This window comes from Dasypus novemcinctus, chromosome 2 (assembly GCF_030445035.2).
Source record: "Dasypus novemcinctus isolate mDasNov1 chromosome 2, mDasNov1.1.hap2, whole genome shotgun sequence".
In the NCBI taxonomy this organism is placed as follows: Eukaryota; Metazoa; Chordata; class Mammalia; order Cingulata; family Dasypodidae; genus Dasypus; species Dasypus novemcinctus.
Genome location: NC_080674.1, coordinates 194,020,396 through 194,033,728, shown reverse-complemented (window position 1 = coordinate 194,033,728; position 13,333 = coordinate 194,020,396). Strand labels below are relative to the sequence as shown.

At 41.6% G+C, this 13,333-nt stretch overlaps 1 protein-coding gene across 1 annotated transcript in view; it reads left to right on the top strand.

Annotated features, from left to right (window-relative positions):
* The first annotated feature begins 12,521 nt into the window (after positions 1-12,521).
* LOC101435454 (butyrophilin-like protein 3) overlaps positions 12,522-13,333 on the top strand; it is a 78,780-nt gene continuing 77,968 nt past the window's right edge. The window contains exon 1 of the mRNA XM_058283665.1: positions 12,522-12,734. Coding sequence (XP_058139648.1) covers positions 12,668-12,734 — 67 coding nt within the window. The 5' untranslated portion in view covers positions 12,522-12,667. The remainder of the gene's footprint in view (positions 12,735-13,333) is intronic.

The window sequence follows — 13,333 nt, the reverse complement described above, 5'->3', positions numbered from 1 at the left end:
TTCAGCAGCATTATTATACTAATCACAGCCATCATCCCCTTCTACTCAGAAGACTGAGACAACCTCCTAAATGGTCTCCATGACCCCTCTTATCTCCTAAACCATCCATCCTCCACACAAAGGCTAGAGTGATCACCTGAAATTATAAGTTAGATTATGCTTCTACTTTTCTCTCCACACTCCAATGGCTTCCTGTTACACTTAAAATGAAACAAAACATCCTTATCATGGTCCGAAAATTCCTGTGATGCAGCCTTGCCCATTGCTTGATCTCATTTCCCATCCTCACCTCCTACCCTGCTCATTGAGCTCTGGGCACATTGACCCATGATGTCTCCAAAGCACCAGGCATGCTCTGGGGCTCTGCACTCAGTGGCTCCCTTCACCTGGAATCTTGGGAAGCTATCCTCCCAAGATTTTTGCAAGTTATTCTCTCACTTTTACCAGGTCTCTACTGAAAAACCTCTGCCTCTTGATTTCCTCCTCAGATTGTTCCTTACTATGGTACGGTAACAGTACTGACTTTTTGTGTACTGATCTTATATCCTGCCACTTTACCAAACTTGTCCATCAGCTTTAGTGGTTTTGTGCAGATTTTTCAGGACTTTTTACCTAAAGGGATCATGTAATCTGCAAATAGTGAAAGTTTTACTTCTTCCTTTTCAATTTGGATGCCTTTTATTTCTTTTTCTTGCCTAAGTTCTCTTACAAGAACTTCTAATACAATGTTGAAAAAGAGCAGTGATAGTGGGCATCCTTGTCTTACTCCAGATCTTAGAGTGAGAGATTGGCCTTTCCCATGTTAGCTGTGGGTTTTTCATATAAGCCCTTTATCATGTTGAGGAAGTTTCTGACTATTCCTATATTTCAAAGTGTGCTTATCAAAAAAGTGTTTTCTATATTTAGTAGAATATGTCTTCTGCATTGATAGAGATGGTGATGTAATTTTTTCTCTTTGATCTGCTAATGTGGTATATTACATTCATTGATTTTCTTATGTTCAACCATTCTTTAATACCTGGGATATAACCTAATTGATCATGATATATAATTCTTTTCATGTGCTTTTGGATTCAATTTCTAAGAATATTCTTGAGGATTTTTGCATCTAAGTTCATTAGAGATACTAAAAGAAATAAATATCTTGGAATAAACCTAACAATGTTATGAAGAACTTGTACACAAAAAGTATACAACTTTGGTAAAAGAAATAAAAAAAGACCTAAGAAGTGGAGATATTCCATGTTCATGGATCAGAACACTAAATATCATTAAAATGTCAATTCCACCCAAATTGACTTACAAATTCAATGCAATCCCAATAAAAATTCTGGCATTATATTTTACAGAAATAGAAAAGCCCAGTATCAAATTTACTTGGAAAGGTAAGGGGCCCAGAATAGCCAAAAACATCTTGAAAAAAAAAAGAAGTTGGAGAAATCATGCTACATGACTTTTAAGGATATTACAAAGGTAAAATGCTCAAAATTGCATGATATTGGCAAAAGTGGACATATTGACCAATGGAACCAAACTGGGAGTTCAGACCCATACATCTATGACCAACTGATATTTGAGAAGTATACCAAGCCCAATCAATTAGGACAAAATATCCCAATTGATGGTCTCTTCAACAGACAGTGTTGGAAAAACTGGCTATCCATATCCAAAAGAATGAAAGAGGATCCCCAGATCATGCTCTATGCAAAAATTAATTCAAGATAAACCAACGACCTAAATATAAGAGCCAGGAACATAAAGCTTCAAGAAGATATTGTAAGGAAGCATCTGTAATATCTTGTGGTCAGCAGTGGTTTCATAAACATTATGCCCAAAATGTGAGCAACAAAAGAGAAAGTAAACAAATGAGACTGCCTCAAAAATAAACAATTTTCTGCTTCAAAGGAGTTTGTCGAGAAAGTGATGATATTGCAAGGACAGATGCTGGACATTATATATCCTGCCATAACCCACTGAATGTACTGGGGGAAAGTGGAAACTACAATATAAACTATATCCATGTGGTTCAGCAGTGCTACAAAATGTATTCACCAAATGCAATGAATGAGCCCACTATAATGAAGAGGTTTTTGATGTGGGAGGAGTGGGGAGGGGCGTGAAGTGGAGTATGGGGGAACCTCTTTTTCTTTTAATGTAACATTTTTTTGTGATCTATGTATCTTTAAAAAAAAAAGACAATTCAATAAAAATTTTTTAAAAAGTGAAAACCAAAAACCAAAAAAACAAGTTTCCATAAACCAAAGAATGGATGAATAAAAGGTGGTATATATACCAAAAAAAAAAAAAAAAAAAAAAGGAAATCTACTCAATGGGAGAAAATATTTGGAAACCACTTATCTAATAGAGGTCTAATATCCAGCATGTAGAAGGAAATCTTACAACTCAATTACAAAAAGAAAAACAACTCATTTAAAAAATGGGCAAGAGACTTGAACAGACACAATTCCCAGGAGGAAATAGCTAAAGAGCATGTGAAAAGATGCTCAACATCACTAGCTATTAGGGAAATGCAATTAAAACTATGGTAAGATATTATTTTACACCTACTAGATTGACTGCTATTAAAAAAAATACCAGAAAACTAAATGTTGGAGAAGATGTTAAGAAATGGGAACACTCATTCACTGTTGGTGGGAATGTAAAATGGTGCAGCCACTATGGAGGATGGTTTGTTGGTTCCTCAGGAAGCTAAGTATAGAATTGGTATATGATTTGGCAATCCTACTGTTAGGTATATACTAAAAGAATTGATAGCAAGGACACACGCAAATATATTCACACCAATGTATATAGCAACATTATTCATATTTGCCAAAAGATGGAAGCAACTCAAGTATCCATCAACAGACGAGTGAATGAACAAAATGTAGTATATACATATGAAGGAATATTATTCAGCTGTAAGAAAGAATGATGTACTGACATATGTGACAACATGGATGAACCTCAAGGACCTAATGTTAAGTCAAGTAAGCCAGTCACTAAAGGACAAATATTGCATGTTCTCACTGAAATGAACTAAGGATACTGATCAGACTCATGGAGGTAGATCAGGAAGATAGGCTACCAGGAGATAGAAGGGGAGTGGAGATTGGTGATTTGGCAGATTTTATAAGGTTGATGGTAACCGTTTGACAATGGACACAGGTGATGGTGGTGCAGCAATATGAGTGTAATTAATGGTGCTGAAGTGTTAGTGTGAATGGGGTTGGAAGGGGATGGTTTGGGCCATACATGATGCTAGAAGGAAAGCTGAAGAACTATCCAAGTATCCAAGCTCTGGGTCAGGTTGACCTCTCCTCAAAGGGATGGCAACAGGTCAAAGAATGGAAAATTTGAAGCCATGGTTTCTTTTAAAGAACCTAAGAACAAAAGCCTTTTCCTATACCCCCCAGGGCTAGGGTGAATGATTCCAGCTCAAGTTCAAAAGGTAAGCAGATATTGTGGCAACTTCCCTTTTGTGTGTAGAGTGGACTGTATTATCAGTGCTGATCCATGCTCTTAGATTTGAAGTCTTGCTCCAGACCTCTTCTTTAGAATATGAGAGCTGTCAAGACATTAACCCTCTGTTCCCAAAGCTCAGTTAGGTTGGGAGCATTTGGGTTGGAGCAGTGGGGAGAACTGTCACTTAAGCTAGACGAGGGACCTCATTTTCAGATGAGCAGCACCAGATAAATGGACTGATTCCCAACAAGAACAGGTGATTTGGGTTCCTGAATCAGAATATTCAGGAGACCAGACAGGTGAGGTTCCTAAGAAAGCCCTAACCCACAACTTCTCCCAGTCTACTCCTGGTTAGCAGTATCTTCTGACTCTCCTGCCCTATCTTGGCAGAAACAAGAGTAGACAAGCACTGTTAACACTGCGTGGACCAGCAGACCCACCAGAGGAAGGCATCTGTCAGCCACGAATATGGTGAGGCAAACCCACAGGTCAATGGAATGTCTATGTTTCATACAAATATCAGAGAGAAGTGACCCTTGGAATCCTCAATGCTGCTCAATGATACTTGTCTTTTTTTTTTAAATTTTTTTATTCATTTTTAAAAAATATTACATTAAAAAAATATGAGTTCTCATTCAACCCCTCCGCCCCCACCCCACCACTCCCCCCACAGCAACACTCTCTCCCATCATCATGACATATCCATTGCATTTGGTAAGTATATCCCTGGGCATTGCTGCACCTCATGGTCAATGGTCCACATCATGGCCCATACTCTCCCACGTTCCATCCAGTGGGCCCTGGGAGGATCTACAATGTCCGGTTGATACTTGTCTTCTAGTATGTTCACCTAGGACCTGTCCATTATGAAAGGGGCTGCTGATAGAAGTAGCTCAAGCAGACATAGTTAAACCCTTTCCTCCACAAGTTCCCTTTCCCCCAGTGAGGACTTAAAAATTATTCTACAGAATGATACCCCTCAGGTCAAACTCAGATCTTAATTAGGAAAAAAGAGCCCCTCTCAATAATGCTGGTTCAAAAGATGCCTGGGAACAAAGTGGAATTAACAGAACAAAGGCATAGTGTCTCAGTTTTCCAAAGACAAAATGAAAAGTTGCCAGGAAAGTTTCAACGGTCACTCTAAACCCAAGTCATTCCTTAACATTCTTAAATAAAAGCAGACAAATCATTTCCTAATGCAGAAAGTTAATCGTATCTTCAAAGAACAAAGATTCTATTCTGATACATGTACAGCCCAAGAGCACAGCTGGCACTTTTCCAATTCTCACACTCAATTCTTTTTTTTTTTTTTTTTTTTTTTTTTTTTTTTGATTTTTTTTTTTTAATTTTTTTATTTTTTATTGACTTTGTAATAATATTACATTAAAAATATATATGTGAGGTCCCATTCAACCCCACCCCCCCACCCCCCCTCTCCCCCCCCCCCCAACAACACTCGTTCCCATCATCATGACACATCCATTGGATTTGGTAAGTACATCTTTGGGCACCTCTGCACCTCATATACATTGGTTCACATCATGGCCCATACTCTCCTCTATTCCATCATGTAGGCCCTGTGAGGATTTACAATGTCCGGTGATTACCTCTGAAGCACCATCCAGGGCAGCTCCATGTCCCGAAGACGCCTCCACCTCTCATCTCTTCCTGCCTTTCCCCATACCCTTTGTCCATTATGTCCACTTTTCCCAATCCAATGCCACCTCTTCTATGTGGACACTGGATTGGTTGTGTCCATTGCACCTTTATGTCAAGAGGAGGCTCAGATTCCACCTGGATGCTGGATGCAATCCTCCCATTTTCAGTTGTAATCACTCTAGGCTCCATGGTGTGGTGGTTGTCCTTCACCTCCATCTTAGCTGAGTGTGGTAAGTCCAATAAATCAGATTGTAGGTGCTGGAGTCTGTTGAGGCTCAGGATCTGGCTATCACATTGTCAGTCCAGAGATTCAAATCCCCTAAATATATCTTAAACCCCAACATTAACTGCACCTCCAGCACATTAGCATGAAAGTCTTATGGAGGGAGATCCCATCTGAGTCCAGATTCATCACACATAAACACCATTTCCAAAGAGGGGCCATCTGCCCTGGTAGTTAACCCCATCGGCCATGACCATAACTCCCATGGGTCTCTTTAGCCCTCAAAGGAACCAATATCTGGGGGTTGTATCTGCTTTATCTGTCTCTCTGACTCTGCTCAGTTGTGCATGAGGGCAAACCTTCTGCCAGCCTCCAGACTCTTTTTTAGAAACTCGTAGCCATATAAACTCATTTCTCCTTTCCATTTCCCCCTTACTTTAGGTCAAACAGCATTTTAAAGTCATGGTATTTTATGTAGACATGGATATTCTGCTGATCCGCATTGAACCTTCCGTATAAGGTCATTTTCCAGTTGCATCATCAGTTGGTAGTTGATAGTGGTCCCTCGTTGCCAGGGAGGCTCATCCCCGGGTGTCGTGTCCCACGCTGGGGGGAAGGCATTGCATTTACATGCTGAGTTTGGCTTCGAGACTGGCCACATTTGAGTAACATGAAGGCTGACAGAAGGAAATTCCCAGGCACAAAGTTGCTCTAGGCCTTGTTATTATTTTGGGTTTATCAGCTCACAAGCATAGTCATTAGTATCAGGGGCTCACTGTTGAACCCTCACTCCCTCCCGGTCCCCACCACTGTACCTGGGAGACTGTCGCTGCTCCCCTAGGGACCACGACAGAGCACCACTGGCCGGGAACCCAATACCCCCCCTACTGTGGTTTTTAATTGTTGCCACTATGAGTATATCCAAACATTACCATGCACCCTGGACATATGTTCTGTACAGCTCCCTGTCAGTCATATATCATCTGTCATTGGTATCCCATACCAGTATCCCTCCATTGCCATTGTCGAAACACTCTGTGATCCAGAACTCCCCGAAATTTGAAGCCCAATATAATGTCATGGTCCCTTACTAGGGAATGGCATATAGCGATGAGTTTAAAGGATAGATAAAGAACTTGGATAAAGTTAGATAAAGAACTTAGATAAAGAATGTTGACTTGAAAAAATTCCACATCCTATTTTTTTTCCCCCCCCCCCCCCCTAATTATTCAGCTTTTCTTCACAGGAGTCCTAGACCACAGCAATGTATATATATAATATACAGCACTCCCACACATCCACCAGAAAACCTTTTCCCTTCCACAGTGATACTCTTACGCCCTATTCATATCATATTTACTTAAAGTGATGTACAGAGTCTGAGACATTAGCTTTCTAACAAGGTGACATCTGTATTTACATTATGGTGCATACTTTAGGATACACAGTTCTTTACATTTTTAGTTATCCTATGTTTTACATTATGGTTTACATTATCAGTCTGTCATCTCCTATATGTTATGGTGTAATATTACATGTTTTATATCCATCTTTGTGTACTCTCAAGAAACTCCTCTCTTACCCCCCATTTACTTTCGTTCCACACATTTAACGTCCATTTTCCCTTCCACCTTAGTGCCCTCAGTGATAGCCAACCTCCGTTTCCTGAGGAGCCACTTCCAGAGATAGATGGAATAGTGTTCAGGGCCTAACTTGCTCAACTGCCCCAATGCCCTGGGAGCCACCCTTTCTCTCGAGGGATACAGTTCCCTCTATTGGATGGCATTAGTCCTCCCCAGGATGTGGGTCCACCCCCACTCTCACTACTTGGGTTTCTACCCCATGGTGTCACCCACTCTGGCAGAATGAGCATTTAGACATTCCCCAGGAGCCCGTCCTGCATCAGACCCTCCCCTCCGAGCATTCTAAACAGGTAACCCTCTTTATTATATTTTGATATGATTTTCTCGGCATTTTACTCTCCACCAACACCTGACCCTCTCCTGGTTCGTATGCTACCCCTCCCTCCCCCCACTTTTGGGCAACGTTACCCACCCGTCCCTCCCCAGCCACCCTCAAACCCGCAAAGCCCCAAGCAAAGGCAACCCCTTGCCCCCCTTTTATCTCTTCTTTGTGTTCATACTTACCACCATCTCGTCTTAAATTCCACCCCTGTAGACATCGGCTCATATCCTTCCTCCACCCTCCGATTTCCTGCAAGCCTATCGTTCAGTCTCTTGCTATCTAGGGCAGCTTGTTTATTTCATATCATTGAGGTCATGTAGTATTTGTCCTTCAATGTCTGGGTTGCTTCACTCAACATAAGGTTCTCAAGATTCATCCATGTTATCACATGTGTTTGTAGTGTGTTTGTTCTTACAGCCGAGTAGTATTCCATTGTGTGTATATACCACATTTTATTGATCCACTCGTCTGTTGATGGGCATTTGGGTTGATTCCAACTTTTGGCAATAGTGAACAATGCTGCTATGAACATTGGTGTACATATATTGGTTTGTGTTCTTGTTTTCAGTTCTGCTGGGTATATTCCCAGCAGTGGTATTGCTGGGTCATATGGCAAATCTATGGCTAGTTTTTTGAGAAACCGCCATACTGTTCTCCAGAATGGTTGGATCCTTCTGCATTCCCACCAGCAGTGGATGAGTGTTCCCCTTCCTTCACATCCTCTCCAGCACTTGTATTCTTCTGTTTTTTTCATAGCTGCCAATCTTATGGGTGTAAGATGGTATCTCATTGTGGTTTTGATTTGCATTTCCCTGATAGCTAGAGATTTGGAACATTTTTTCATGTGCTTTCTTGCCATTTGTATTTCTTCTTCGGAGAAGTGTCTGTTTAAGTCTTTTTCCCATTTTTTAAATGGATTGTTTATCTTTTTATTTTCAAGATGTAGGAGTTCTTTATATATGCAAGTTATAAGTTTCTTATCAGATATATGATTGCCAAATATTTTCTCCCACTGTGTGGGCTCCCTTTTTACTTTCTTGACAAACTCCTTTGAGGTGCAGAAGGCTTTAATTTTGAGGAAGTCCCATTTATCTATTAGTTCTTTTGCTGCTCGTGCTTTTGGTGAGATATTCATAAATCCATTACCTATTACAAGGTCCTGTAGATGTTTCCCTACACTGCTTTCTAAGGTTTTTATGGTCTTGGCTCTTATATTTAGGTCTTTGATCCATCTTCTCACACTCAATTCTTAATGCTGGAGTTCCCCACCCATCTCCCCACCCTCCCATGCTGCCTCTTGCCCTGGCAGCACAATAAAGCTTATCTTTATTTATCTTGCCATTAAAACATGAATAGTAGTTGTCAAGTGAAATGAAGGCATATAATCTCTACTCCCAACTGTAAAGCAAACTAATTGGAAGTTCCTCTAAGGAAATCCATCTGTGGCTGTTGATTATTCAGTGGCCCCTGACAAACAAAGGCTCCTTCCTTTTGCCTGCACAGAGAGATAGTCAATACAGAGATGGCCCTTACACTGGCTGGTCACCGAGGTTCAGGGGAATAATGGAATGTGCACAAGAGAGAATCCCAGAAATTCTGTGTCTTCACTTTTGCTGGGGAAGAAATGAGTCCAGAAAAGTTGTGATGTACATAAGGCCACCCTGTGGGCTGCTCTGTTCATTTCCCCATCAAAAGGCTTTTCTTTTTACCTGGATTCACATGGTGGAAATTTCCTCTTCCAGATTCACTTTTATCTGCATAGAAGGGATTTCCATTCCTTCAGTATACTGGGCCAAGTGGTGAAGTTTAAGTTCACTGTGGGTCAATGTGAATTATGATATCCACTATAGACTCAAAGTGATCAGAGGGACAATCTACAGCTTTGTCTTCTTTGACATCTGTAGATTACCACATTGTGATTCGTGATTCTAGCTATTTTCCTCTAAGTTCCAAAATCTCAGTGACCATTATTTAACAGCATATAGAAACTGAGCCTCAAAGTTTAACCTGTTACTTTTTAAAATTTAAATTGTCTTTTATTTTTTAAAGATACACAAATCACAAAAAAAGTTACATTAAAAAATATCAGAGGTTCCCACATACCCCACTCCCCTTCCCCCCCACCCCACACACACATCAACAACCTCTTTCATCATTGTGGCACATTCATTGCATTTGGTGAATACAATTTGGAGCACTGCTGCACTGCATGGATTATAGTTTACATTGCAGTTTACATTCTCCCCCAGTACATTCAGTGGGTTATGGCAGGATATATAATGTCCAGCATCAGTCCCTCCAATACCATTTAGGACAACTCCAAGTCCTAAAAGTGCCCCCACATCACATCTCTTCTTCCTTTTCCCTGTCCTCAACAACTACTGTGGCCACTGCCCTCACATCAATGACACAATTTCTTCAATTGCTAAGTCACAATAGTACTATAGTAGAATACCAGTAAGTTCACTCTAATCCATATTTTATTCCTCCAACCTGTGGACACTGGGTTGGTGATGTCCACTCCACCTCTGTATTAACAGAGGGCTTGGATCCCACATTTTCCTTTTATAAACATAAATAAAATGCAGTTCTGAGGCTGACACCCAGCTCTATGGACAGTCTTCTTCCTAGGGACATGGACTTCTTCCTTTCTCAGACTTATGTAAACAAGGGTATGGGCACAATTTGTACAAAAACCGTAGCTTTTGTCTTCAGATTAGGGGAAAAAATAACCTTTGGTTTTTCTCACTGATGGGGAATACCACTTACTCTGCTGTAATGAGAGGTTAGACGGCCTGACTTTGGCACAGGGAGAAACAGGGATATCTTTAGAAAGCTGATTGCTGGGATCTCCAAGTTTGCTCTGGCAATTCTTATGCCCAGGTCTAGGAAATGCATCTCTAAAAGAGAAGACCATGGAGATCATTTCCCTTTATTCATGACACCCCAAGGTGCAGAGGTAAAGAGACTGCACATGGCCACAAGCAAGTAAGGTAGAGGTAGGGCTGGAGCACAGTGCAGGACTGGGAGGCACAGGCTCACTGGGGGCTGCCCAGAACCTGTCCATCTGAGAAGGGCACGAAGTCACCAGGAGGGAACAGTCTAGATGGGGAGACTTTGAGGATCCTGGGGTACTTCTGACATCTACACTGTTCCTTCAGCTGCTGAGATGTGTAGTGGGGGGAGTACCAAGCCTATGGAGCATCTCATTGTGCAGGTAATAGAAAGGATGTCTTTATTGGGGAAAGTGGGATCCCCATTCCAACCTGGAATGGGCAAGACAGGATCCTCTCACCCTCTGCCCTACCCACCTCCTTACTTCATCTTCAGTGACTTCACCAGGAAGGCTTCTGTGCAGTTCTTGGTCCTGCCCAGGCCCTTCTCTTGAGAGAGCAGAGAGGGTGGTGGGAAGTGCTGAGTTGAGCCAATGCCACACTGGTGTGTCCTGTGTGACGTTTGCACATGTCCCAAAGAAGCCACAATAATGACACTTTCAGTGTCACTTGCTCACTTTGTCTGGTGACTGACTCTGGTGTTTTTCTGGTATGGCGTATATGATTTGCTCCCCTTCCCCAGGGAACCATGTGTGCAATAAATCTTTCAAACTCTACCAATCTCTCGCTCTTGATCTGTGTCTGGCATTTCCATACCTCACATGAGGTGATATAAACAAGACAAACCTTGTCTTCCTTTTAATATGTAAGTGCCTACAGGGCAGGGTCTCTCACTTATGTCTGTAATCTCACTATGGGCACAATTTACTTCTGGCTTTTGAACCAGCTAATTTTCAGACTCTTTCTTTTCTAATATAAACATTTAAGGGGAAATATTTCTGTTTCAAATTAGTTAAGTAGGATTTGAAATTTGGATCTGGGTGGAGGTCAGGTGTGATACAATGGGGAACCCAGGCATGACAGAAGCTAGTTTGTTTTTCACCAGCCCCAAAGAAAGAAGGGTTCCATGAAGGGTCAGTCAGAAGCGTGGTCAGCTCAGGTGACTTAACCAGTAGGTAGGGAACAGATAAGCAGAGTAAGAGTGACCCTTGGGCTTGTGCCTTTATTATGGCCCCTTGTGGTGGTTAGCAGATGAGAGTCAAGGATTGGTTAAAGTTTAAAACAAAGGTAACCAAAAAGGAAAGGGACTGGGAATCCAAGGGTGGTGGGGATGATTGACTTATTATTTGGGGTCAGCTGTGGGTTCTGGGTGAGGTATGTGGGTGGTAGCCCAGATGAGGTTTTGGGCCTGAGAGAGTTTGTGCCTCAGGGCTGGAGAGCTGCTTATTAACTAGGTCAAAGGTCAGTGTTGAGGCAAGTGGCTTAGCCAAAGTATGATGGATGCCAAGGCAACACAGAAAATTTTGATAGCAGTGACAATTTCTGTTTAAGAACTACTATATGGGCATCATGCAGCCTTGGAAATGTAATATTTTCATTCTTATCTATTCTAAATACCTTCTAACATCAATTATGGTTTCCTTTGGACACATGGGTTATTTAAATCTATGCTATTAATTGTTTCTAATGTGTAGAGAGTTTCTTATGCTGTTGAATTGCTTTTTATCTCTTAATTTCATTATGGCTACCAAATGTTCTCTTTGTGGTGGTAGTTTTTTGCTATTTGTGTAAACTTCCTTTTTGAACTAGCATTAAGTGGTCACTCTGTGATGTTCCATGTGTTTGTAAAGAAGTAAACAGCATGATCTCTACTTGTGGGTGCCCTGGCTCAGTGGGTTTAGTGAATGGCTTCAGGAATAGGTCTTCTCCTCTCTTCCATATCTGAACCATTGCCCATGAACCTTTTGCTATATTGTGGATTCTTGTTGATGGAGGCCTTGTCTTGTTCTAGCCAGTCCTTTCTCATTTGGCCTTATGATCAGAGTCCTAACCCTGAACTCAAACAAGAGAGTCTCTGACAGGATTACCTTGGATTGTGCCAGGAAATGTGAATCTCTCTAGCTCTTGGATACTTCTTATGGAGCTCTGCCTGTATGTCTGGATAACCCAATACCCTGTACAGCACTACCCGGCAGACTGGAAATATTCCTGCTCTGACATTCTGTACCATCTACCCAGGGCAAAGTCTTAGCCTCAGATGAAGCTTTCCCTCAGTCTGCCCCACCTTGTACCTGAGTTTAATCGAGATAGGTGTTTATGGCCTACTAATAAATGCTCAACGATCGCCTGGTCTAGGAATTCAAAGTTCAGAGTCCTGATACTCTGAACACATGCAGGTAGCAGGGAGACTCTGAGAAGAGTGCTGAGCCTCTCCACATGTCCCAAACCTGGGACAGCTGGCCCGATCTCATCTGCTCTCTAATCCATCCCTCCTGTCACCTGTTTCCACAGCCTGATCCCAATGCAAATGAACACATCCATGCCTCTCGTACTCACTTTGGTTCTCAGTCTCTTCAAGCTGGTGTCAGGTAAGGCCTCCAGACTGTGTTCTTCTCTGTCCTCTTCTTGTAGTTCCCAGTTTAAGTTCTTTAGATACAATGATCACAGCATAATGGGAATAGGGTATCTTTGTTGTCTGCATCCTCCAATCTGAGAGAGTAGACATTCCTATCTGAGCTGGTTTCCAGTCTGGCATGTACCAATGCCATGGGCTGTGGGAGGCTTAGGAAGGCATGAAGTAGTTGAGTCTTGTGGAAACAATTATAATCACCCAGAAATAATTACAGCAGGGCTGCTGAAGTAAGGATAAAGTAGTGGGGAGGATACCCACCAAAGATATTATGGTGAATTGAATAAATGTTTGCACCAGAATGTTGTAGGCAGGGGACATCTTTAATACAACATTGAGATTTCTGACATATATGCTGGGAGGAAGGGGGCACCATTTTGGACATTTGGGGAAAAGAAAATGTGCCATTGTGGAAAAACTAAATTAAAATGCCTATGGTAGTATGGTATGCTATCTGAGACTGGCATAAGGAGTCCAGATATTTAAGTGGGGAAGTTTAAAACTCACATTCTGGGCAGAAATAAATTTTGGAGATATCAGAGGTCAGGGGAAGTACCC